This window comes from Gouania willdenowi, chromosome 21 (assembly GCF_900634775.1).
Source record: "Gouania willdenowi chromosome 21, fGouWil2.1, whole genome shotgun sequence".
Classification (NCBI taxonomy): Eukaryota; Metazoa; Chordata; class Actinopteri; order Blenniiformes; family Gobiesocidae; genus Gouania; species Gouania willdenowi.
Genome location: NC_041064.1, coordinates 22059874 through 22086782, shown reverse-complemented (window position 1 = coordinate 22086782; position 26909 = coordinate 22059874). Strand labels below are relative to the sequence as shown.

General features: G+C 39.5%; 1 protein-coding gene across 3 annotated transcripts in view; it reads left to right on the top strand.

The window, feature by feature from the left end:
• Positions 1-16384, top strand: part of arhgef7a (Rho guanine nucleotide exchange factor (GEF) 7a) — a 37526-nt gene extending 21142 nt beyond the window's left edge. Inside the window, exons 15-22 of one of the 3 annotated variants that reach the window (XM_028435685.1) lie at positions 962-1101; positions 1291-1512; positions 1584-1677; positions 2976-3065; positions 3405-3584; positions 6823-6922; positions 14124-14178; positions 15445-16384. In XM_028435685.1, the coding sequence (XP_028291486.1) occupies positions 962-1101; positions 1291-1512; positions 1584-1677; positions 2976-3065; positions 3405-3584; positions 6823-6922; positions 14124-14178; positions 15445-15567 (1004 nt within the window). In that variant the 3' untranslated portion in view covers positions 15568-16384. Of the gene's footprint in view, positions 1-961; positions 1102-1290; positions 1513-1583; positions 1678-2975; positions 3066-3404; positions 4677-6822; positions 6923-14123; positions 14179-15444 lie in introns of those variants that run through there. The other 2 variants (XM_028435683.1, XM_028435684.1) reach the window with 2 other exon arrangements.
• Positions 16385-26909: the final 10525 nt, after the last annotated feature.

Below are 26909 nucleotides of genomic sequence, written 5' to 3'. Positions count from 1 at the left end.
AAAAATAAAGGTAGTAGTGGTATAAATATTACAAATTAATTAAGCTACACACACACACACACACACACACACAAACACACATACACTCTCCCTTTCTCTCCCTCTCTTTGCCTGTCGTCTAAGTTTTTTGTTTTTTTTATACACACACACACACACACAAACACACCTGGTGTGGAAATTAAAAAAATAAATAAAAAAGAACCAAAAAATAAAATTATAAAAATCACACCGATCCTAAAAGAAAGTTATGTTGAGTATGAAAACTGTTGTTCATTACATTTGACTTCATAATTGCAACGGCATGTGTTGTATTCATTGTTGCAAACCTTGTTCTGTAAACAATTTATTTGCTATCGTGATCAAAACAATTGATCTGAAGCTCATTGCTGATGCTGTCCTGTAAATAGTTTTCTAATCAGCAATAAATATAACAATTTCTGATCAACCGATATCAATTGCATGCTTAAAATAACATACCGGTTAAAGCCCCACCCACTTCTGGGTTAGGCCCCGCCCACTCCAAGTACAGATAGATACAGATAATTCATATGGTATACAGATACAGATAATACTGTACTCACTCATCCCTAGTCTTTAGTTTTCAGAGATGGAAACTTTAGGTAATCGCAAAAAAAAAATCCTCTTTTCCTTATTACCAAGATAAAGTTAAAGATGAAATCCTCTTTTTGGCAAATTACTGGGGACATGACCTTGGTGAACAGTTCTTGTGCACTTTTGGAGTAAAATGTTTTTGGACTACTCTTAGCATTCTGAGCAAGCACACTCTTATAGAAAAGTGTCATTGCCTAGATTTCATTAACAGAGGATGCAGCTTGTTTATTATGCATTTACGTTGTCCAACTGCAGGGTCTTTATTACTTTTCATTCCCTCATTATTTGTAAATCTCTTCTAAACTTGATTTTAAATCACATTTTAAACAGAAACCTTTGTATCTTGTAGGCCCAATGTTTGACCGACTGCAGGTGGTGTGCACCAACCAGCAGGACTTGCAGGACTGGGTGGAACACCTGACCAGGCAAATCAAACACACTGCGGCCATAGCGCCCAGCCACAAACCCCTGTCAGTTCCCTGCCACACGGTGAGAAACCAATAATTACCTTAATGTATTTTCAACGTTATTAATGTACAGCCACCAAGATTTATCTAGTTTTTTTTTCTGTCTGTTTTTTAAAAGAAGGTTCCCGAGGAGTCTTTGTGTTAAAGAGCATGTTTGTTTGTTTTTGGGTCTCTGCTGTAATGATTGGAGCTTGTTGTTTGGTCTCCTCAGCTGCCCTCTCACCCCCTCACTCCATCCCGACATGCTGAGGGCAGGTCCATGACGGTGGCCCCCACCTACCACACTCTTCCTCACCCCTCCTCCCACGGGACCTCCCACAGCACCTTGATGTGGGGCCCCCTGGAACCTCCCAACACCCCCAAACCTTGGAGCCTGAGCTGCCTGCGACCTGCACCGCCGCTACGACCGTCTGCTGCTCTCTGTTATAAAGAGGTGAGCATGCTGGTTGAATATGGGACTGAGGATGTTCTCAGCAGAGATTTGACATGTTTCTCCTGCTGCAGGATTTGAGTAAAAGTCCTAAAAGTGTGAAGAAATTGCTGCCCAAGCGCAAACCGGAGAGGAAACAGTCCGACGAGGAATTTGCCTTGAGGAAGAGTGAGTTTATACTTTTTAATTCCAACAGAAAGTTTGTAACAAAAACCACCAACAAGGTATTAGTCCATTGTTTAGAATGTATATTGCATAATTACTGACCAGAGTAATCAGGGAGAGTCTCCAACACACTGAAATAAAGACATGTCTGCATTCAAATATGTCCTTAAGATCATTTATTTAAGCCAATGAGGTGCAACGGACATGTTTTGAGTCTCTTCTTTAGCGTTATGAGACACTACGTGGAAGAGAACCTAAAATACAGGAAGTATACAGGTCGTCACAGGTATAACTTTCAAAATAAAACATCTCAAGTATGACCATGATCAGACATTTGCAGATTCAGAGGCAATGTATACTATTGGGAAGTTGGATGCTGAGAACATTTCACACCAGTTGACATAAGGAAACTGTTCCGTCATCATTTTAACTAGTGGCCTTTCACTGTCACTCAGCACCACATTAATCTGAACCTACCGTTATAAAAACAAGTAGATTATCATCATTTGTTTGCATTCACAATCCGTGTACCCTTCGTTCTTTGTTTTTTTTGTTTCAAAACCAAATAGAAAAAACTGATTGTTTTTTTTTTTGTTTTATTAATTGAGGAACAGGAAAACGGAAAAAACCAAAAACAAAACAAGCAGCGTATTTTTGTTTTAAAATGAAATCTGGTTCTGTTTGTGTGATATTTGGATATTTACGAGGAAACTGTTTTAATCTCACCACACAGAGGGGACCCACAGACGGACTTTTACTCTGCTGCGTTTGATAAAAAATGAGTCCGTGTGGTTTAAAATGTAACTAAGTCCATATTTCTAGTGCAATATAATGTGTCATCTTATCGGGGCGCTGCCCCTATTCCAGGTTCAGAAACGCGTAAGAGGAAAATAACTTAAGCAGACCAGAGAATGCGCGCAAAGCCGGATTTGAATGGGAACGCCTACATTTCAGGGTTGCTCCACCCAGAGTGTGTAACTGGGATGAAGGCACGCAGTGACTGACTTAAGTACAGGGGGAGAATAGTGTGCAGTAATAACAGCGCTGCTGCGCGGCTTTTTGGACTTACGCACATGGGTGAATAGAGCCCGTAGTGAAAAACAGGTTGTAGAATTCTTACTGATTAAAAAACACTCATTCACTGTTCAAAAGCACTAATTGAGTTTGGAAGGGTTTGATCTGTTAATGTTGAATTCATTATTGATTTTCAGCCTCATCACCACTCTTGTAAAAACAAAGGCAAAAGGTTTGTTTCCACACAATCGGCATGGTTTGATTTCCTCTTCTTTTCCTGTTTTCAGGCACAGCGGCTCTGGAAGAAGACGCCCAGATCCTGAAAGTCATCGAGGCTTACTGCACCAGCGCCAAAACCCGGCAGACCCTAAACTCCAGTAAGAAAACCTTGCTTGTCTCTGTAGAGCTCAGGCTAATTCTGAAGCGGACTTTCTTTGTAGCACCTTTACTCTGTGCTCAGGCTTTCTTTTAACGCTGGTATTCTGTACTGACCTTTCTAACATTATCTTCTCTTCTGTCTCCCTCCTCCATTCTTTTCTCCTTCACATTGCTCGGGTTCACTTTGATTTCATCCATTTTTGTCATCATGTATTGTCCTCTTTGTATTCCACTGTTATTCCCCCCCCCCCATCTGGTTTTTTGGTTTATGGCCATTTATTTTGCACGCCGCGCACGTTCCCTCCCTGCACCATCATCTGCTTTCCTCACCCGACCAGCCTGGCAGGGCACCGACCTGATGCACAACCACGTGCTGGCTGACGTGGACCAGTCGTGCGTGGAGTCGGCGGGCCGCCGCGGCAGCGTGTCACGGCCAGAGTTAAGCTCTGACCTGTCGGAGGACTCTGACTATGACTCCATCTGGACCACGCACGCCTACAGGATGGGTTCGGTGCCTCGTAAGAGCTGCATCTCTCACCAGAACTAAATGAACAAACAGCATCATGACGCTGTGAAGCGTTACCTCTTTACCGTCAATGTATTAAGGACACTAAAAGTTTTTTTTATTTATCTATTTATTTTCTATTTGTCCATTTTCTTTTTTTGTTAACTTATTTGGTTTATTTATTATGTTTGAAGATGTTTTAAACATCTCCCTGTTGCCTTCGCCATTTCCCCTGTTACGTGCCTCCTCTATATCTGTAGTTGTCATGCAGTAATTGTGTAGTAAATATTGTTAGTTTATCTTGAATGTGACCACTCCCTCCGTCTGAATGAAGATGGTGCTCAGACATGGGAGTGGGTTATGAGGAGGTAGACCTGGTGAGGGGGGAGAGGGTACGATGTGGACTGAGCTTCTCATGTCTGATATTCAGATTCAATTCAGGAACGAGTGTATTTTTGGTATCATGAATGATTTATTTTCCTCGGACATAGCACAAAGGGCACACAAGCTCACACACACACACACACACGCTGGGTTGGGAACGCATTCCTCTGCAACAAGCAGCAAATGTCTTGCTCAGCTTGTTTTTATAGCTTTTTTTTTGTTTGTTTTCAAGTAATTTGATGTTTTATCCGTCCGGGGAGTTGGAAGCTAAATGAGTACTCACTGCTTTTATGTTCTTGGCTGCTTTGGAAGTTAGAGATCAATCTTTACACTTAATTACCCATCAAGTTTTATTCAACCGTGAGATGAAATGTCGAATAGAAACTGTATCTTATCATATGTAATATTTAAGATTAGATGTGGGTTTTAATGGTGCATTTCTGAAGTAAAGTTTCCAGTAAACAAAAAAAAAATGTTTTTGGTGTAATTCTCATGACCTCAAACTATAAGATCAGCTGATAAAGTTTAAATTTCCATTAATTTCATGGAGAGAGCCTCTTGATTTAAAATAGAATGCTGGTTTAAAAAGTAAATAATGAAAAAACTGATTTGATTTCTTGATGTACAGATGAATGCCACTATTAGGTTCTCTATGGAGGTAGATTTGTCTTTATTATTTAATCAAAAGAAAAACTTTTCAATCAAAAGAAAAAAAAAAACTTAAATGAGACCCAAATAATAGCATTTGAACTCTTTTTTTTTTTTTTTTTCTTAAAATGTTTTTTTGATTGAAATTTTAAATTTGTTGATTGAATAATAAAGATGACTTCAATAAAAATAAACTTTTCAATCAAAAAAACCTATTCAATCAAAGACAGTGTTCATTTGCAATTATTTGGGTCTCAATTTTTTTTTGCATTTGATTTTTCTTTCATTAATTTTTTGAAAATTTTTAATTGAAGTAAACTTTTTTATTGATTTTTTTTTTTTTTTTTTTAATAAAGTGATTTTCTTTTGATTGAATAATAAAGACACAAAACTACCTCCATAGTTTTCACGTCATGTGTATGTAAAGTAATAAAAGTCCAGTCCAGTGGTTTTTAAACTGTTTCCAAATGTAAAATTTCAAATCCTGCATACATTAGTTATAATGTTTTGTAGTTAATACAGTTTTTCTTTCAATTTCTCAAGTTTGAGGCTGCAGAAAGGATGTCGGTGCACGTCTAATTTCAATATGAAAGTATGTACAGTAAACTTTACTCTAGATGTTATTCTCAGTAACTATCCCAGTACTAATGGGTTAGGGATCGCATGGTTTGAACACTCAAAACTTCACATTTCATTGTATCATTGTCATTTTTTTTTTGTCTTTCGACCTTGTTTAGAAATAACTTCCCAAAAGGTGTAATCACTCTGGGTTGAGGGTTTGAAAACCACTGGTTTGGCCTTTTCCACAGATGTTTAGTTTTCTACAAATTGTAGCGTTTCTGTTGAGTTTTGTGTTCAACATCTAAACAAACACTCGCGACCATTCCTTTTTGTCACATTGAAAAATCACTTCTAATATGGCCTCATACTCTACATTTACCCACGTCCTCTGGCTGGTGACACTTTTTAAACTAACTTGCATTAATGACTATTTTTGTGAAGAAGTATTTTTCCAGTAATGGTATTAAAAGTACAGATGGACAGGTTGTTCTTATAGCGAGCATTGTGAGGTGGTGTATGAGATTGGTCCAGGTTACAGTTTGAATTCTTCTTGAAATATTTATTGAATTATTTTAAAACAAGTGTTTTTTATTTTATTATTATTAATTACTATTTATTTATATTTTTTCAGTATGTCAATGTTTACAATACAAACCCCTTCCAGAATGTTTTGTTTCCCTTTTTTTTAATTTTATTTTAAGAATCTTCTATCGATCTGTATCAAAGTTTACACTGAATTGAAAAACATGAAGTGTTAAAGTAGATTTGCACAATCATGTAACGGGGAGGGGAGGGGGGTCACTGTTGGACTTTTATGTTGACGACTTTTGAGTGTGTGTAACTGTAATCTCAAAGGCAAACTTATTTATTCAGTGTTACTGTAAAGTAAATGCACATTCGTTAACTTGTGACGATGCTCCACCTCAGAAAAAAAGAAAAAGGAGACTGTGTTCGTATGAAAATATTTCTCTGTGGATTTATCAGCAACAAAAATACAAAGAGTACAAAATGTAGTCTCCCTTTCTGTAAATAGATTTCATTTTGGAGCTAGAAAAACCCCACAACCACCACCACCCTACCGTCTATGAGTATTACAGCTAAGAATATCACTGTCCGTGTATTACGTGATCAACTTTGTGACGGGTGTATTTCGTGGTTTGAAGTTGAGCTATGGGACCGACACGGTGCAAAGTCTTTGACCAACGTTGTCCTCTGTGTGCTCTGATGTGGTACGCGGCTCACACACCTGTGACCATGTCTTATCTGCAAACGGCGCCTTCAGTGTATTTGTTATGCACTGCTGATGTGTTACAAGTCCCAAACGCTGTATCATGAGTTTTGAATAAATCTGGTATTTGCTAGATGTTTGTTTGCATTCTGGTGATATGGTTTGCTGTGGTTTTGCTCTATAGTGTCTACAACCTGTCCTCTTATTGTCCTCTGACCTCAGTTTTGTGTGAGATCTGATCTGTGCATGACTAACACACTTCTACTAGCACCTGTGTGAGTTTGTCTGCTTGATCTGGGTGCATTAGTCCTGTCCTACGACACTGAAGGTGATTTCATGCTCGCAACTGGAACAAAGGAGATGGTGATTTTGTCATTAATCTTTTTAACTGCATCATTTGTTGTTGGGTTGTTCCTCTGCTTTGAAACAGGGCCGCGGAGAGAAACAGGGCTGCATGTGATCATTCCTGGGGAGGAAAGGGTTAATGTAGACGATCCCAGTCGTAACGGACAAAGTGCTGCCGAGGAAAAGTAAGTTCAAGCAAGAGGAAATTAAAGTTTTAACCTCTGTCAGATTATTTGGTCCTGATTTATAGTGTCGAGAGTAGCCATCAGTGTTTGGAAAAGTATTAAACATTGTGTATTACAGTGGGGCCACAAAAATGTGATTGTCTGATACAAGGGCCACATTGTCAACATTCATGTCGGTATTAAGAATAATGACCAATCTGAGCATTAACACAGGAAAGAACAAAGGCTTTTTTTGTCATTGTTTGTTGTGTTTTTGTGAGTTTTTCTGTCATTTTGAGAATTTCTGCTGGCATTTTGTGTATTTTATGAATCATGTGTTTTTGTTATTCCTTGTGTGTTATATTTGAATTTTACTTGTTTTCAATCTGTGCCTTTTTTTAATTTTTCACTATGTGTCTGATGTCGTTTTGTGTGTGTTAGGAGTCTTTTTTGTTTTTGTTGTTGTTGCTTTGTGTAATTTGTTGACTTTGTGTGCATTTTGCTGTTGTTTTGTGTGTTTCTGGAGTTATTTTTGTATTATGTTGGACTTCATATTACTTCTAAATTCTTGAATTACAATTTTTGGTGGATTAGTCTTGGGGTCCGTACAGAATTACGGTGTGTGGCTTCAGGGTATCAATACCATGATGGAGTTAAAAAATGAGAAGGGTGCAGTTATTTTTCACGGAGTTATTGCCCTTGTTCCATTTTTCTTTACTCTGTTCGAGGTATCTTCAAAGGGTTCAGCTTTTCTTAGAAATCATTTAAGATGGCTGGTAATTTTCTGTTTGATGTGATTCTGATGTGATAATATTCCTTATGTATACATCTAAGTTAGATTTCGGACATTTAGGAAGAGGTTGTGAGTTACAGTATAATGACAACCAATCTGGCGGGGGATGTTGATGACTGTCTTCTCATTTGACATTGTGTCTTTTGGTTTGTCACACCTTCCCAATGGTGGTGGAATGAATGTCATTCTTCCAATGATTTTGATAACTAAGTCCGGAACTGCGAGGAACAAATAATGTGTAATCTGATCCTGGCATTAATGTGAATTATAAAAGCAGAAATAGACAATTGATATGATCCACAAACAAACTTCTCAACTTACACGTGCAAAAAGGGGTTGAAAGAAATGTAAACTTATTTAATCCTACCCCTTTATTCACTGCCGATTTTGCTTTTTTTTTTTAAAAGTACAACTGATAATACAATTATTACCCATATATCATTAAACAAACAATCTACATATTCACAAATAGTCCATAGCTAATCATCAGAACAGAAAAAAACAACTGGTGATTAGTGATCAGATTAATTCCTGTACCTTGTGAAAATCATTTCTTTATACTTGTTGTAGTGGGAACAGAGGGTAATTCATGTTTAAAGATAATAATTTTAATGTTCGATTATGCCAGTAGTGCCATCTAAAATTGAGTTAAAGTGTTTCAGATCACTTTGTTTTATTAGTTGTTACACTTCCCGGTGTAGAATAGCGGTTTAATAAAGATTTGAATGTCAATAAAAACACAGCGTTTACAATATGTAATGTATGTAATTTTAATTTAACTAGGAGAGGACTATTAACATACATTACAAGCATGATGATAAATAGTGGGCAATCTCAGTTATTCACAGATTATTTCAGTCACTGGTATCCACATTATATACATTTGTACACCGATTTGTGGTATCTATACATTCTGAGTGTTTCCTAACGCTAAATAGAAGGGTGAGAGAGAAAGATAGAAGTTTAAGTAATACAATTAATAAAACTCTTAACTAAAATACAGTTATAGACTATGTACTTAGATTTTTTTATTAACAGATTTTGTTAGGTATGAACCACCTTAAAGCCAGAGTTTGTGTGTGCAGTTTACCCTTCCTCGACAGGCATGATCACAACAGCTCCATGTGCATAGCCAGCAGGTTTGATGAAGCTTTTCATTGTGCCTTCACCAGAGGATGGTTTCCGCTCTTCCCAGTCTAGGCCTGGATTGGTTCTGGTTCCTTCTCTCTCACGGCACGGCTCCCGTTGGCGAAACTCGTATCAAACCAACCAAAATCTCACATCAAACTCCAAAGTTCATTGTCCAATTACTCGTAAAGTTATAAAAAGGAAAATGGCAAAAAAAAAAAAAAAAAAAACTGAAAACTTTCTGACTGCTCTGAGACTGAAGACAAGAGTGAACTAGAAGCAAGAGGCAAGAGACGAAGAGCACAAGAAACGAGAGTGAAAAAGAGGGAGACAATACAATTTATAGTCAGGCCAAAATGTGATCTAATTGCTTAAAACTACTATCTGAATTCTCGGTGGTGTAGTGATTGGTTAGCAAAAGAGGCGGGTATTTTAACTTTACTGTGAGGAGACAAAATGGCAGATCCTGGGTGTGGCTATGTACCATGTGCTAAGAACAAAGAAAGCATAGCTTCCATGTGGATGTGAGCTATTGTTTCAGAAAAAGATGGCTTCTTCCATGTTCTTACAGTGGGCGCACACTGTAGCTGCTCCCACTCAACGTTCTTGAAGCCAAAATACAGCGCTTAGGGGCGCTTCCATCTTGCAAATTTGAGGTCATTTGGAGACAGTCTGCGCAGTAGGGTCCGGCGGGAGGAGCCCTGGTAACACGCTCCACCCATTTAGCGTACTGCCCTAATGAGTTACGCAGCCCAGCTACGCCAATAACTTAAGTATCTTTCCCACTAGAAATTCTACCGACATCTTGTTCAGATGATCAGATCATAGATGTTCGTACTAGTACTAGTAGCTCAAAAAAGATGAAAAAACTAAACGGAAAAGTTTAATGGCGTCTCGGCTTTCCTTCACGATGTACCTGATTATGCTATTCACAAAGGGCTCTATTCTCCCATGTGCGGAAGTCCAAAAAGCCACGCAGCACCACTGTTTATGGCTGTGTGCTTTTCTCCCCCTGTACTTCAGTAGTTGTTGCTCGCCTTCGTCCCAGTTACGCACTGTGGGCGGAGCAGCTCTGAAATGTGGCTTTACGCGCATTCTCCGGTGTGCGTAAGTCCTTTTCCTCTTACGCGCTTCTAACCCTGGAAAAAGTGCAGTGCCCCGATAAGGTGAAACATTATACTGCACTAGAAAAATATACTTAGTTACGTTTGAAGCCACACGGACTCGTGCAGCAGCTGTGATCACTCAGCTGCACGATTAAATAAAACTGACAGATGCAGACTTCTGTCCATGTTGGTCACAGTGATTCAACTATTTTCATACTATGTCATACATAAAGTCACAGTTTGATCCACTACAGAGTGAAACAAGGATGGACCAGAACTGGTTCCCACACATATTTTAATGAGGTTCAGCTCTGGTCGCTTTAAACAATTTATATTTAAAACTGCGTATTATGGAAGTCAGTGGTTGTGTTTTACTGCAAACATCCCTCTGTATTAAAGCAGGACGCTCTGCGGCCGGCTTATTTCCTCATATCTCCAGTGCATCTAACTCGGTCACGCTCTACAGTGATGATGATGAAGCGCTGATCAAGGAGAGAGATTTTAACTGACTCAGTCACACTACAATAATCTGATGAATGATCTGATCAAATCAACCTGTTACATTGTTTATCAATGAAGGCATTTCAAATTAAAAGTGAACTTTATCATTTTCACAGATTTCAATCACATTTACAAGCATTGGGAAAACTCCATGTTCTGTGATTTCTAGACAGCCCAAAAAAAAATAGCATCACCGCCTCCTTTCCTTCAGCCCGCTTTCATTCACACATACTTGCTTTTTGGATCTTTACGCGTGGTGGGCGTGTCAGCAGCCTGGACCAGAGAATATGCATAGGAAAGAAGCGCGTAACCGCAGGCGCGCAAAAAAGCGTTTAAGTCCAGACGGGAGAATGGAGCCCAAAGAGAGCTACGCAAGATTCGAGGCTGTCAATATATGACGTCAAATCACGTTTTTCAACCTCAAATGACTTATTTAAAACAAACTTCACAGAACAATGACCACTTAAACACAATGTAGGGTGATAATAACTAAGGATCACAGAAAAGTTTAGGTTTGGAAAAAAAATACGTGATGAGTATTTTAACTTTACAATTTGACCCACATCCATCCGTTGTCGTTGAGGAGGCAGGGTTTATGACCTATACTGCAGCCAGTCAGCAGGAAGAGCTTGAGAAAAAAAAAAGCTTCACTTCCTCGGAAGGATGTCCCATCCATCTTTTTTACAGTCTATAGTTCTCAAGGTTTTAGCTTCGGTAAACAATAAAACATTATTTTATTTACAATGTTCTAATTAACTCTTGAAAGTAACTTTTCCAATGTTTACTCTTAATTTGTTTAAAATGATATTTAAAACTTCATATACTTTACCCAAAAAGACATAAGAGACACTTTGATCAATAATCAAGGAATATAAATAGTTAGAAACATTTCCCTTGTAAAAGTTTCAAGTTAGTTATTAAAACGAGAGTTGCGAATGTAACTGCGGTTCTATGAAACCTGGATGACCGCCAGAGGCGGTGCTTCAAGCACTGGATGATACCGTCTCGTGAAGATGCAGGTCGAGTGTAATACCAACAAAGTCACATGTGACCCTGAGGACCCGGTAGTCTGTAACTTCCGGTTCCGTCCGAGGGTCTGTCTCTTCAGAATCTATTCGCGAAACTGAGGAACAGCAGTTACATGACCCCTACCAACAAAGTAATGATGGATCATCATTGACCAACTACCTATTGTGTAGAGGAGTGGATAGAACCACACCCAGGGGATGTGGGAGAGCAACGTTCACCCTATAAAATCTTGCAAAGGTGTTTGGCGACGTCCATGATGCCGCCTAACAAATTGCCTCTAGGGGCACCCCCTTCATAGCAGCCCATGACGTGGCTATGCCCCGAGTGGAATGACTCCTTACTCCTTGTGGCGGAGAATCACCCTTTGCACAACATGCATGGGTGATGGCATCAACAACCCGGTGGGATAGCCTTTGTTTGGATAAGGCACACCCCTTTCTGGGACCGCTGTGACACACAAACAGTTGATCTGAACAGCGAAAGTTAGCTGTAGCTGCCATATAGGCACTCAGTGCTCGGACAGGACACAGTAGCTCAGATTTCTCACTCCCTACTTCAACTGAGGGTGTAAATCGTGTCAGTTGAATAGGCTGGTTACTATGGAATCATGATAGAACTTTTGGCAAAAAGGTTGTATTAGGCCACAGAGTAACCCCAGACCCATCTGGGTTCCACCTCAAGCATGACTCATTGACTGATAATGCATGGAGCTCACTCACATGCTTTGCAGAGCTAATCGCCAGCAGGAAAGCTGCCTTCTCTGACACCCATGCCAACCCCACTTGCGGCAAGGGCTCAAAGGGGGGAGAGCACAATCCCTCCAGGACTGAGGGCAGATCCCATGATGGAGCCTTTGGGGCTATTGGAGGCTGAAGCCTTAAAACCCCTTTCAGAAAGTGTGACACCAGTTTATGAGCCCCCACGGTAGCACCTTCCACCCGCACGAGTTTGGGAGGATATTGCTGCCACATACACCTTCAGTGTGGAAGGAGAACACCCCTTCTTCAAGAGCGACTGGAGAAAACTCAGGATTACTGGAACAGCCGTGTGTAGGGTTCTCCCAAATCTTTAAACACCAAGCTGAGAACAGCCGCCACCTATTTTCATATTGTATCCTTGTAGAAGGAACCCTGGCATTAAGGAGTGTATGGAGGACAGAGTCTGAGCACTCACCTCGTAGCGGTTCGGGCCCTGTAGTGGCCAGACCCGCAGCTGTAGGCAACGAGGATTGGGATGCCAAATCCGACCTTTCAGTTGGGACTGGAGGTCTTGCCTGTTGGGAAGACTCCAGGGTGGAGCACAACAAAGCTGGCGTAGCAGGGGAAACCACATCCTGCCTGGCCAGTAGGGGTCCACCAGAAGTATCTTGTGGCCCTGCTGGAAAGCCCTCTGGAGCATTTGTCCCTTGAAGGCAAAGCGCAGGAATTTCCCGTGGCAGGGTATGACGGGGATGTGGAAGTAGACATCCCTGAGGTCGATCAATGTGAACCACTCGCCCCTGGTCACCACATGCAGGACCTCTGTAATGGTTAGCATGTGAAATGTAATGACTTTCAGGCAATGGTTGAGACCCCTGAGGTCCAACACGGGGCGAAGTCCATCGTCCCTTTTTGGGATGAGAAAATATGTGGAATAGAATCCGCCGGGCTGAACCTGGGGATCTGTCCGCTCGATGGCACCCTTCTCGAGGAGAGCAAACATCTCCTCGTTCAGGGCAGGGGCTTTCTTCGGGTCTTTTATGATGGTCTGTCTGACCTGGCCATGGACTGGGGGCTGGCGTTGAAACTGCAGTCTGTAACCCTGGGTCAAGGATGCAATCAAGGGTCCCTGGTGGAAGCAGCCCAGTAACTGAGCTGCTGCTGGGAGAAACAGCCGGCCCCGAAGCCTCAGGGCAAGGAGTGAGTTACAGCTTACCGGGACAGCTGCTGCAGCTCTTGGAGGACTCCGCTACTCCGACCGTAATATGTCACGGAGCTACCCGCGGCTACAAGAAAAACCACGGGCTTCCTTTCAGTGAAGCCACAAGTGCTCTCAATACACAACCTGCGTACCCGAGAAGATTCAAGAGACAGAACCGGAAGTTAAAGACTACCAGGTCCGCAGGGTCACACGTGACTTTGTTTACACTCGACCTGCGTCTTCACGAGACGGTATCATCCAGTGCTTAAAGAACCGCCTCTGGCGGTCAGGAAGGGTGAAATAGAACATTTATCATGACGTATAAAGGAAGCACCTTTCCCGTAAATAAAAAAAAAAATGGTTAAAGTTGAAGTCCCATCTCTGGAATTAATTTGAATCACAATTCTGTCTTGGGGCATCAGATGGCGTTTGGTTTTAATGTTTTATGTCTTCCTTTGTGTCCAACCTTCATGTTGGATGAATAATGGTTTCTGTCTTCAAACCACATTCCTGTGTCTCTGCTGCTGGAATGTGTATGTTTGTGAAGTGGACAGGGTGTTTGCAGCTTCAGGATGTGCAGGATAATGGTTTGGATTGGGTTCTCTGGTGCTTTTTCCACACTCATTCTGTTCTGTATCTCCACAACTTGTCCAGCCTTTGTTCTCACTCCGACTTTCAGCAGTTTTCTTATTTTAACACTTATGACTGTAAAGCGTGTCTCATATTGGTTGATGATGTGATGTAAATGTGAATCTTTCTCTTGAAGGAGCCTGGTAGATGTGGTGTATGCCTTGAGGGACGAGGTCCAAGAGCTGAAACAGGTGAATTTGTTTTTGAATTTATTTATTCATTCATTTATTTATTTTTTAATTAAAATATATTCTGATTCCATTATGTTTGATTCATTTGGATTTCTGAATATAGAAGTCTCATAGGAATCAAGCATGAAACATTCCATACATGACATTCTGTCCATATTTCTGCTGCTAAAACAGCTCTAACCCTCCATGGATTACGTTTCACCTGTGAAAGTTGTGTTTTAGTATCTGTTAAGAAGATGATTTTGGACAATTTTCAAGTTGTGAGGTTAACTTGACAGATGCTGGATTTTATTGAAGGATTTGATCGAGATGTTAGAACGCCAAAGTGAAGTGTGGGGGAAAAACTGATATTTTTTTTTTCTTTAAAGGAAAACAAAATATTTAGTTAAACAAAACATATTAATTTTTCCTTAATTATTTTTTTTGTTGTGATAATTTAGCTTGCAATGGTCTCTAAAATGCATACAAGAAAGGGTTGTGCTTGATGTTATAGGGTCAGGTAGGTGATTTGTGTTCAGATCCACTTGAATGGCAGAACTCAGGGTTGCCCATCATCTCTCAAATCAATAAACTGTTGCTGCCAACTGGCTTTCACACACAACAAATGTGTGACGTGTGACATTGAAGGAATTTGATATTTACAGTTGAGGCTATGTCATATCACTCTGAGGTTCAGTTTTGGGACATGGGTTATTGAAATCTTTTGAAAAGAGATTAACACAACTTTCTATTTTAAAGTTATTTTAGTAATTTAAACAATGTAACTCATTTGTTTTTCACTTAGATAGACTATACAGATTAGGTACACTTGCAGTTTTGGTGATGTTCTGGCTCTTTCATTTCGCCATTGTAACGTGGTTCTTGTCAAACTGTCGCAAATCTGTATTCTTGAATTATACCAGGTTAAAAAATGTCAACTTTGAGGATGTAGGTTATATACTTTATTTGCCAGTGGACATGGTGTTTTTGATGACCTGTGATAAGGAATTCTGACATTACTTGCGCAAATGAAGTACCAGTCAACTACACCCCCTCCCCCCCACCACCATTTTTTTTCTTTCTTTTTTTCTTTATCTTTTTTCCTACTTTCTACCTTTTTTATTCTTTTTTTTTTTCCACCTGAATTACAGATTCCTGACACACACTGTGTGTAAATTTGCCCCATTGAGATCAGATGTTTTAAATATATGTTAAAATGATTATAATGAACCCATAGCCGGACTTCATCATTGTTGTGCTTTTTTTTTTTTTTTTTTACCCTTATAGGATAATAAGAAGATCAAGAGATCTCTGGAGGAGGAACAGAGAGCACGGAGAGATCTGGAAAAAGTAGTGAGGAGGGTGCTTAAGAGCATCAATGACCCCACATGGGATGAAACAAATCTGTAAAACTCATCTGAAGCAGACGTATGGTGTGTTTCCATGTGAAACACGCACTTGAAATAGTTCACCTTGGTTGGTTTTTACTGTGGGAACATGGTGACGGTGACCTCATTAACATTCCTTAAACAGCCAGAGATCAGTAAGACGTTGTTCACTGTCAACATCCAACATGTGTGATGGTTCAGAAAGGACAAAGGCTGGACTGGACAAGAAAAACAAAACAACAGTTCTGTTCTAATGGTACTTAACAACTGACTAGTTGGAACATCAACGATGACTTTCTAAAACCTTGGAAGTGTTATTTAATGTTTGGATGAAATGCTTTGTACGACCTTTAATAGGATGCAGATATTTTTCACCTGCAGTGAAACTCATACCAGGAAATGTACGCGTTCAACCATTTTGCCTTTTGACTTTCTATCTTTCTTCCTGCTATCAGAGGGAATTGTACAGATTTTAAAATTGTATTGTATATTGTAATTGTTGCTAAAATGAGCCCGTTTTTTGTTTTGTTTGTTTTTTTAAAGTAGAAATAAATGTTATTGTAAAAAACGAGGTAGTAGTGCATCTAATACAAACATCAATGAGAAACAACGAGGCTCTAAGTCGTGGATGCCAAATTAAAATTCAAGCCCATAGGCCTGAAACAGCTTTATTTGTTCCTTTAATACTCTCAGGCATGTATTTGGATGCTGCCACGTCAAAATGGTTTAAAGTTGAGTAATTACATTGAGTTTTTCTAAACTAGTTCATTCCATACAATTTTTTTAATCCATGTCCTTTCTCACCTACAATGCGGAATTTCTCTTTTTATTTCTATAATTCATGCCTATTTCAGTTGTTGACTGCTTTGCTGGTTGTAGCAGCACATGAAATAAACTGAGCCATCCAATAAGTTTTTATTTTCGTAAAAATGTTTGGCTTTATTTTAATTTGTCAAGATTATGCATAATTTTTAATAGACAACTAATTTAAAACAAAGAAAGAAAGAACCCATAGGTGTGCTACAGTGTTTTCAGGTTAACACCCGTTAAACCACAATGTACATTAAAACCTTTCCCAATCAATCTCAAAATGAAACTCCTACTGGTGCAGCATTTTGTTGGACTAATTCATCCAAATATGAATGGTTACTTACATTAAAGTGCAGTTTTGACTGTACACATGCACCTTATTATTATCTACTTATTTTTTAGATTGTAAAAAGAAAAATTAGTGTTCCCATTCGTCTTGCAGTGGGAATAATGTCAGCCCTGTCACTGTGCTCTGACCTGACTGGGTTGACTTCATTAACCTCTCAGTCCTTAGTGCATCTAAAGTGTTCCTGCTATGAAACTACAGTATGTACAGTACCTGCATCTCCAGTCAGATGTAGGAGTGTACATTGTCATGAATCTGACGATACGAGTCCCGATTTGCATGTCACGATGCAATATATCCCGACACTAAACAATATGATATACATTGCGAAATCAATAATTACAAATTTCATCCTTACAAGTACAACATAGTATGAAATACAATTTATAATTTTGTGAGAACAAGTAACTGGTAACTAAGGCAAGTTTATTTGTACAGCACATTTCATGTACAAGACAACTCAATGTGCCTCACAGCAACACCAAACACACTAACACATGAAAAAGCAATAAAAACAATCAATACAACTACATTAAGATTAATTACAATCAATTGCCATAAGCATGCTTTCAACCTGGACTTAAACATAGTCAGAGTTGAGGCCTGTCTCATGTCCTCACGCAGGTTGTTCCACACCTTTGCTGCATGAAACTGAAACGCGGCCGTGACTCTAGGAACCACCAGAAGACCCCTCCCTGAGGTTCTCAAGGTCCGAGGTGGTTCATATGGCTGTTATATGTCATCTATATACTTTAGTGCCCGACCATGAAGGGACTTGTACACAAACAGAGCTATTTTAAAGTCTATTCTCTGAGTGACAGGAAGCCAGTGCAGAGACCAGAGCACTGGGCTAATATGGTCGTATTTCCTGGTTCTGGTCAGGACTCGAGTCGCAGCATTTTGGATGTACTGCAGTTGTCTAGCAGCTCGTTTGGAAAGGCCGGTGAGAAAGCTGTTACAATAGTCTAGCCGGCTGGAGACAAATGCATGAATTAGTCTCCCCAAGTCCGGTTTAAACACTGTTTTTTAATTTAGCAATGTTTTTTAGATGGTAATCGGCCGCTGATGTAATGGACTTAATATGACTGTTGAAATTCAAGTCTGAGTCCATGATTACCCCTAGATTTCTAACTTGTTTTTTTGGTTCTAGTGAAATAGCCTCAAGATGACCAATGACAATCTCTCTTTGTCTTTGTGGGTCAAAGACAATGATCTCCCTTTTTCTATATGAAACTGGAGGAAGTTGTTTTGTATCCACACATTAATCTGTTTGATACAGTGATACAGTGTATCTACAGGCCCATGTTCACCCGCTGTCAGTGACATGTAGATCTGAGTATCGTCTGCGTAATTGTGATAGGACACATTGTTGCTGCATATAAATTGACCTGATGGAAGCATGTACAAATCGAACAAGAGGGGCCCCAGAATTCATCCCTGCAAAACACCACAGGTCAATGCTTTTTGGTCAGTGAGACAGTTTCCCATCGCGACTTAATAAGTTTGGTCCTCAAGGTAGAATCTGAAACACTCGAGAGCCTTTCCAGAGAATCCCACACAGGTTTTGAACCTCTCTAGAAAGATTCCATGGTACACTGTGTCAAATGCAGTGCTAAGGTCCAGCAGAACTTACTGTGACCTTGCCTGCATCTGTATTTAGCCTAATGTCATTTGTCACCTTGATCAAGGCCGTCTCATTACTGTGGCAGGGTCTAAAACCCGACTGGATCACATCAAAAACATGATTTACAAGAAGAAAGTCTGTAAGCTGACTGTGGACCACTTTCTGTAATTCAAGTACCAATATCACAAACAAGTGGTATGTTTATCAAACTGTCAAATTAACATTTTTCCAAAAACTTTTACTTCATAGATTCTGATTCTGTTAACTTCTTAAGTTTTTTTTTGTTTGTTTTTTCAAAGTAACCACATACAGTACATCTATAAAAGTGCTCAGTATATTTTATGAAAATAAAGTGCAATCAACTTTCAAGCTAAAATGCATTGAGGAGTGAGTTAGTTTAACAAGGTCGGATGTGGTTCACGGAAATATTGGACTATATTGCCGAATCTCTTACACCCATAGTCAGGTGGCTCCTTTTTTCTTGGTAGATGTTTCAGATTGCCTTTACATTTCTTTTTTTACGACTTAACCTGGGCAAACTCAAGAGCCTCGTTCACTGTCAGATGTCTCCTGGGTATAAGGGGCGTTTTGAGATGAAGAGGCACATGCATATTATCAGTGTTTTTGACCTGCCCCTGCCTTCACCCTCTCTCACTCTTTCTTCCTGCTGCAATGGACTGACAGCTTGTCACTGTGGGTGCTGCACAATACAGCTCGGGCCGCCCTGACTATTGTGGAACTGTAGAGGGTAGGGGGGGAAGAAAAAAAGCATCAAGGTCTTCCTCTTTCTTTCCTTCACTTCTTTCTCTCTCTTTTCAAAGCAGAGAATCAATCAGCTACACACACACGCACACACACACGACTCATTTCTTATCCTTTTGCTCTGTATTCAGCAGCCAGTGATCATTTAGACTTGACATGTATTGTGAAAAAACGAAGCTGCTTTGCTTCTTTCTTCTTCATCTCTTTCTTTTCGCTCCTTTTCTCTTTCAACTGTCTGTCATTAATGTCCAGGTCCGACAATACAAAAACAGTAAAGAAGAAGACAGCAAAGAGTGAGGGATGAATTGATGGATGGCAGGATAAGCACTCAGCGTCCTTTCTTTAAAGATTTGTTATTGTACAGTACTGTCTCCCAGTCATTTTTGGTTGGTGTTTCAGTCTGAAAGCCCGTCCACGTGCTCTTTTGTATGGGAAAGCAATAAGGCCCCATTGAATGAAGCTGAATGGACCTGCCATCCTTAGGGGCTGAGGCCTGAGGACTCCTATTCTTTAGCCCCCAATCTAATTGGAGCTGAAATGAAATGGAGGTTTCTTATGAAAATAGGCTTTGTTTGGCTGCAAGTCTGGTAATTCATAAACAATAAGCAGGCCCCCATTGTGTAGATAATAATATATTCATGCGGCTATAGTTGGGAAGAAGGCTAAGCGAAGGCTGTGGATATATAAGGAGGATAGGCAGAGACGGGGACAGAGTGGAGGGATGAGAGGAAGGGGAGGAGGAAGATGAGGGGCAAAAAGCAAATAGTGGGTCAGAGAAAATTGGTAATAGTTGGGTAGAGGCACGAGGGGATTTATTAGAGGAGTGAAATGGCTAAAAGAAAGTAGGAGTGGAGGGCGAGTGGGAGTGAGGAGGTGAAAATTACAGGAATGGGACAGATGGACAAGATAAGGAAGAGGAGGAGGAGGAGGGCGGGAGATTGGATTCAAGTGCCTGTGAGCCTACAGGTGAGCAGTTTGGCAGTTGAGGGGGAAGAAGGCAAGTGAGTGGAAATCGTACAAATGGAAGAGGTTGCCCAGTGCAAATGTGTGGAGTTCAGAGTGGTGGAGCTGATGGAGAGGATTGGTCAAGTGCAGAGATGGAGCTGTGTGGAGATGGGCATGCCTGCAGCAACAGAACACTCTCTTTGGACGCCTACAGGTAAGCTTTTCCCTTCACCGATTCACCGCTCTGCATACGTAATATCTCTCACTGTTATCATTTCCTATTGTGGCAGGTTGAGGGTCTTCATTTCTCTCACCAGCAGGAGTGAAATGTGCATGCTGTAGTGAGAGGAGGACCAATACTTTAAGCTATCATCAATGGAAATGGATTATTACAAGCTACCCTGAAATGATTTGTGGAAACAACGCGGGAACCTTGTCGTTACATGTTGGGGTGACGGTTTACACCGTCGAGACTTTTCTGCAACTTTTCCTGTGGACGTGCTTCTAAACGCAGACTGTTCAAAGTCAGCTCATTTGATTTTCCAGTTTACAGGATTGAGCTCTATGGTGAGTAATCTGTGTGAATGGAAGATGCGTTCACAAGTCACAGTCATAAGATGCTAATGCATGTGGTAAAGATTTGAAAAAATGACCATCCAGCATCATCTGTTAGAAGTACAGTGCTTCATAATAACCAACATCTCTCGCAAGTACATTTACCAGCAGTAGTCGACACTTTAAAAGTGTTTCCAGTTGTTTTGCACTTGGTGTGCAAAACAACTGGAAATGACTCCAAATTGTTACAATTTCATTGTGTTTTTCACTTTTTATGTTTACCCACCTGTGGGAATAGGCTTAAACGTGTGTGTGTGTGTGTGCGTGTGTGCGTGTGTGCGTGTGTGCGTGTGTGCGTGTGTGTGTCTCTCAAAGGAAAACTTAATACACACCAAAAGTTTAGGTATTATAAGTTGCACAAACACCCATTTGTATTGCGTTTCCACCGTATTCCTGCTGTGATATTAAGCATCACTTATTGTGTGAGAGGCTGGCCGTTAGCTTGTGCTCAGTCATTATTCACAGCTGTTCTTTCTGGAAAAAAATCAAGTTAGTAGCTGTGCCAGTTTCTGTTGATAATGTTAAAAGTAATCAGCAGGGTTGATGTTAAGTTTATGCTTCACTTTGTTTCTTTATTCAATCCAATGAAGCAGATTCTTTATTAGTATTTTATGTATTTATTACAAAATAAGTTGCTCCCATAATCAGATAGTGTATGGATCCTTAGGTGGGATGCAAAACATCATTAATTTTCTTATATTTACTTTTATTTTCATTAAATATGAAAAGGCCTGTTGCCAATTGTTGGTCTGTTATATATGATCTTTGAAAAAAAAAGAAGAAAAAAAAGAAATTGAGTTCACGAGTTGCTATATATATATATATATATATATATATATATATATAGTATCTTTATGAATGGCAGCAGTGACCATGCATGTGTGTGGGCCTGTGGTAGTGATTGTTGACAGGTGTCTAGTCATCTGAGATAGAGCCTGTAACCATGATGGGGCAAGTTTGTGGAGGAGATGGATGGATCGTGTTGCAATTGACATTAGAATATATTACAATTAGTCCTGGGCAATAAATCAAGATTCAAAACACTGTATAACGAGTTTTCTACTTTGACGATATAGAAAATTTCTATATCGCCTCAATCAAATATATTTTCATCTATAGCTTATTTTGTATTAAAATACTTGTTTTAGGAGTCGCTGCTTTCGTTATTTCTCAGAACAGCATGAAAAGCACCGTTAGATTGATTTCTGAGTGTGTCCTAAACCACACCTTATTTTAAACAGGCCACACTACAGAACTCACTCACACGTGCTGTCCCTTCAGGGAGAAAAAGCCACATATCGTGCAGATATTTATCAATAAATGTGCCTGTGTGGCATTTTACATCAAATTCTGGTTCGACTTTATTGAGTCAAAATTATTGAGATTCATATTGTATATCACCATTTTGAGAAAAAAAAATTGAGATGTGAATATTGAGATATTAATTTTGGTCCATATCGCCCAGCTATATATATATATATATATATATATAGATAGATAGATAGATAGATAGATAATTTTTTTTTTTTTAGTTGTTTTGGTTCAGACTTACTCACTTGGCATTGTGAACTTGCGTTTTCAGCCACTAGATGTCAGTATAGATCAAGTTTTGTGCTGTTCTGCTTTTCCAGAAACACGTGTAGCTGCAGCAACATCCACACTGAGATCATCATTACATTATATGTATATATAATCTATAAATGCATTATTATATTTACAATTGAATTAGAGCTCAAACTAACCCTGCAGCTGATGAGATCTTAAAATGTTTTTAATTGTAACCATAGGAAAATAGAAATAATAAAAAATAAACCTTATGTCTTTAATATTGCAATCTGTAACATTTATAAAATGCATGTGTTTGGTCTTTATTATGCTGTCACTCCTGCCACGAGATGGCAATCAGACATCATACAAATGGCAGCCACGCTTCTGTCAGTATGCCATAGGGCCGCTGTGGCTACAATAGTAGCTTACCACCACTAGTATGACTGATGTGAGTGACTGGTGTGAAAGAATAATGGTTTCTGTACGCGCTTTGAGTCTCCTCGAGAAAAGCGCTATATAAATCCAAGGCATTATTTATATTCTTATTATTATAAACCCTCTCATCTGTGTGCGTGCATGTGAGTGAACATATCGAGAAATATGTCTAATATTGTCCCAATGCTTTTTACATACTAAATGTGTGTATATTAGGGCTTTTGAACTCATCTTTAATTTCCATGCATGCTTGTTTTCAGTAACCTGCAGTATTGGATGATGCAACCAGAGCTGTTTTCCTCCTTCCCACTGGCCCTCATTTGTTCTGCTTTATTTGCATGCAGCAGAGTGGTTGCTGGCGATGCTGGTCACTACAAGTGGCTGGCATGCTTAGCCTCGTAATCAGTCTGCGGGCAAACTGGGTGGCAGCGATTCCAATGGTTCGCTAGAGATTATCCCCAAAATTACCCACAAATTATCCCCAAGATTTACACCATTCCAGTCAGGCTGTGTCCATTGATGAAAGTGGGAAGACTGTTGGACTAAGGTGTGTGTGTGTGTGTGTGTGTGTGTGTGTGTCTCTCTCCCTCTCTGTGTGTGTGTGTGTGTCTAATGATCTTGGCAGTGTTGTTCCACAGGGGTAATGGAGCGTGCTATTCCACATCAAACAGTCATTACCAGCAAATATTTGGTGTTATAAGATCAGGAAAAAGGTGAAATGTGTAACTTCACTAAATATTACAGATTTGAGTGAAGGTTCACTACATTTTTTTTTAATCTTGTACACTTACTTTTTCCATTAGTCCCTTCTTGTTTGTGTTGTGTGTTGGTAAATGAGTGTTGTAGGCTGACCCAGACCTTCAACTATTACAGTTTGCCATTAGTGCACGTTTTTTCCTAAGGTTATGGTCATTTAATGAAGAGGTTCCCAACCTTTTTCGGGTCGTGACCCCATTTTGACATCACAAATGTTTGGCGACCCCAGAGATATTTTTTTCTTCTTCTAGGATTAGTCTTTGATCATGTTTATTTAGGTGTTTTACAAATACAGAGTAGCCAGGATTAGTGCAAAAAGTGACAAGTGACCAGATGCATCACCTCAGATATTATTATTTGAGAGAGTTTAAGTATAGAAAACAGTTGTTTGATGTCTATTGCGTGTGATGTGTTAATTCGAAGAATAATAATAATAATTAAAAAAAATGTAAATATATCATTTCAAGCAGGGTTTTTTTATCTGCATTTTTTTTTCAACCAACTAGACATTTCTATTGAGCCCCTAAAGGGACACAGATATATATATATATATATTTTTTTAATTTATTTATTTTATTTTATTTTATTTTTACTATTGCGCAATTGAAAAAATAAAAATATCCGTGTCCCTTTATTTATTTATTTTTTATTTATTCAGTTTATTTCCGACATGGTTACATTCACTTTTTTTTTTTTTTTTTTTTTTCTTTTTTTGTACATGCCGAAAAAGGGGCTCTGTACATTTCAGGCGACCCCATTTTAATTCCAGATGACCCTACATGGGGTCCGGACCCCAAGGTTGAAAAACACTGTTTTAATGAGTAGTTTTATGTAGAATAGAAACAAATAGCTTTATAAAAATTACTTCTAACAATTTGGGCAAAAATAAAAAAAGGATCAAATATTTTCATTTGTTATTTGCACTCAAGTACCCACAGAGGTAAGCGTAACCATTTTTATTGCACAAATTGACTCTTTACCTAGGAAAGCATTTTCTTTTCAATGTTGTATAAACATAGGTTGCGTTATCCCAAAAATCTCCTGTAATTGTACATTTTTAGATGAGTTGTGTTTTCTCCACAGCGACTGCTTTCTATAAATCTTCCATGTGTTGGGCTGCTGTCACAGCACCAGATAGGAGGACCTGGTTGCTTGTTTACGTGTGGCTGCTGGAGCCCCACGCACATGAATAGGACTGGGTGAACCTCTCTGCGATAAGTGTTCAGTAAGCGGGTCACTAGATTGTCCTGCGAGGCTTAATCTGAGTTATTTTCCCTGACTGAGAACACAAATTATCCTCTGCATTCACCCCATAAACAGACCCCCAGGGGTGCAGACGCCACATAGTTTGGTGGTGTTGTGTTTAGCCTGTTCCGTCTTTCTGTTTCCTTATGCTTTTAGCTTTTGCTCAGGATTAAAACAGGACAGAAGGCATGTATATCTCTCACTTTTTCAACAACAAATATTATTTACAGTTTTGAGGGAAAATGCTTGTTTCCTACAAATGAAAACATTTTAGGGATGAGTGGGAAAGGGAGGGAGGCTGAGGGGCAAAAACAGGAAGAGTCTGAGGTGGTGAAAGGTTAAGTACTTGTTTTTTTGATGCTGTGCTTCCTGCAGGGCCTTCTTCCTTGACCTGCTGGTTAGAGGAGAACGTTTTTTTATTTTTTTTTAAATGGTGTGCAAACCAAGGTTGAGGCGGGTGCGAAAAGGATAAAGCTGCATGCGAGGTTGCAAGGTGAGAGGTGGAGGAGCTAAAATGGGAGGAGTATTTGCCTCCGGCTGATGGGGAACAATTGGACACACGAGAAGGGACACACACACACACACACACACACACACACACACACACACACACACACTCACACACTCTCCAACTGTACTAAATGGACATTCTCTCTCTCACACACACACACACACACACACACACACACACACACACACACACACACACACACACACACACACACACACACACACACACACACACACACACACACACACACACTTCCAAGTACAGGCCCAGCAGGCGTATGAACTTCAGTGCAGTTGTTGCCATGGCGATACACTGAGTCGGTGACCCCCCGACTCCATTTTTCCTGCCGCTCGGCTATTGAAAGAAATGATTGACAAGTGTCCAAATGTCAGCCGACCCAGCCGGCCACACAGATGGGGTGGGGGCAGCCATTTTATGTTCCTTTCACTCACTGCGAGATAGATGTGTGTGTTTGTGTGCGTGTGTGTGTGCACTCCTATGTGTGTACCTTTGCACAGATACATATATGTATAGCTTTGAGTGAATGTTAAAACTACGCAAGAGCTTTAAAAAGTAATCACATCAACAAAGGCACACATGAGGTTTGTTGTGTATTCAGTGTAAACACACACTCACAGGTGAAAGTAATGTATTACAAGTACTCACGTTACTGTAATTGAGTTGCTCTTGTAAGTACTTGTACTTTTTTCCAGTATATTTCTAAATCAGTAATTTTGTTTGTACTTAAGTATGTTTTAAAAGAAGTAAAGTTATTTGTTACATTTCTACACACAATTGTTACTGAGTAAATTGCATATATTTTTTTTTGCTTTAAAATGATCAACGGCACCTCGTGAAACTACAAAAAATGAAATGAGCAGACAACATTCAAATGAATCACATGATGATAGCCGACCAATCAGATTAAACGTAATGCACCGCGCCAAAACAGCATTGAATGGAGGTCATATTCTCAGTTAGTACATTTAGCTATACTTAAAGCGTGATGATTTTTTATATATATATATTTTTAATTGAATTAATTGGTGTTATTAAAAAAAAAAAAAAAATTAATAATAATTGTACATTTTGACAAAGCTTTTATCTTATACAGGTGCCTTTGTGGAAGTTCCAATTGTGCAAGATTTTGTAATTCCTTTTTAAGTGGAGGAGATGTTTACTGTATGCAAGGGAACTGTGGCAAAGTAACTAGTAACTTTTATTTTGAGTATTTTTTAATTCAGCTACTTTTTACTTGTACTTGAGTATTTTATGTATGACTTACTTGTACTTGAGTACAATTTCAGTCAAGTAACAATACTTCAGATACATCAGTACTCTTTACACCTCTGCACACACATTTCACTGACCTGCACAAAGAATGTTCCAGAATAAAGCCTCTTTGTGCATGTGTGAGCTGGGGTCGTATGTTTGCTATAATCTTTTTCAATGGCCTATTGAGTCATTTTCTAGCTTTTCTGTAGAGTGTGAAACTTTGATGGATTGAATTAACACACATGCACTTAATCATGCCTACATATACAGTAAATTCCTTCCCACTCGGCTATAATGCTACCATATTTGCTTTTGTCACAAGCGCTTTCACTCACGTTGGTATAAATCCTTCAGCTTCTTTCATTGTCCCCCTCTCTCTGCCTTATTGTCTGCTTGGCTTGAAGGGATCGCTCTTATCTTGATCACCCACAGCAACACATTAACCTCTCCTCTGTTATCGTTACACTGGTCATTAGTGCCGAACCCCTCAAC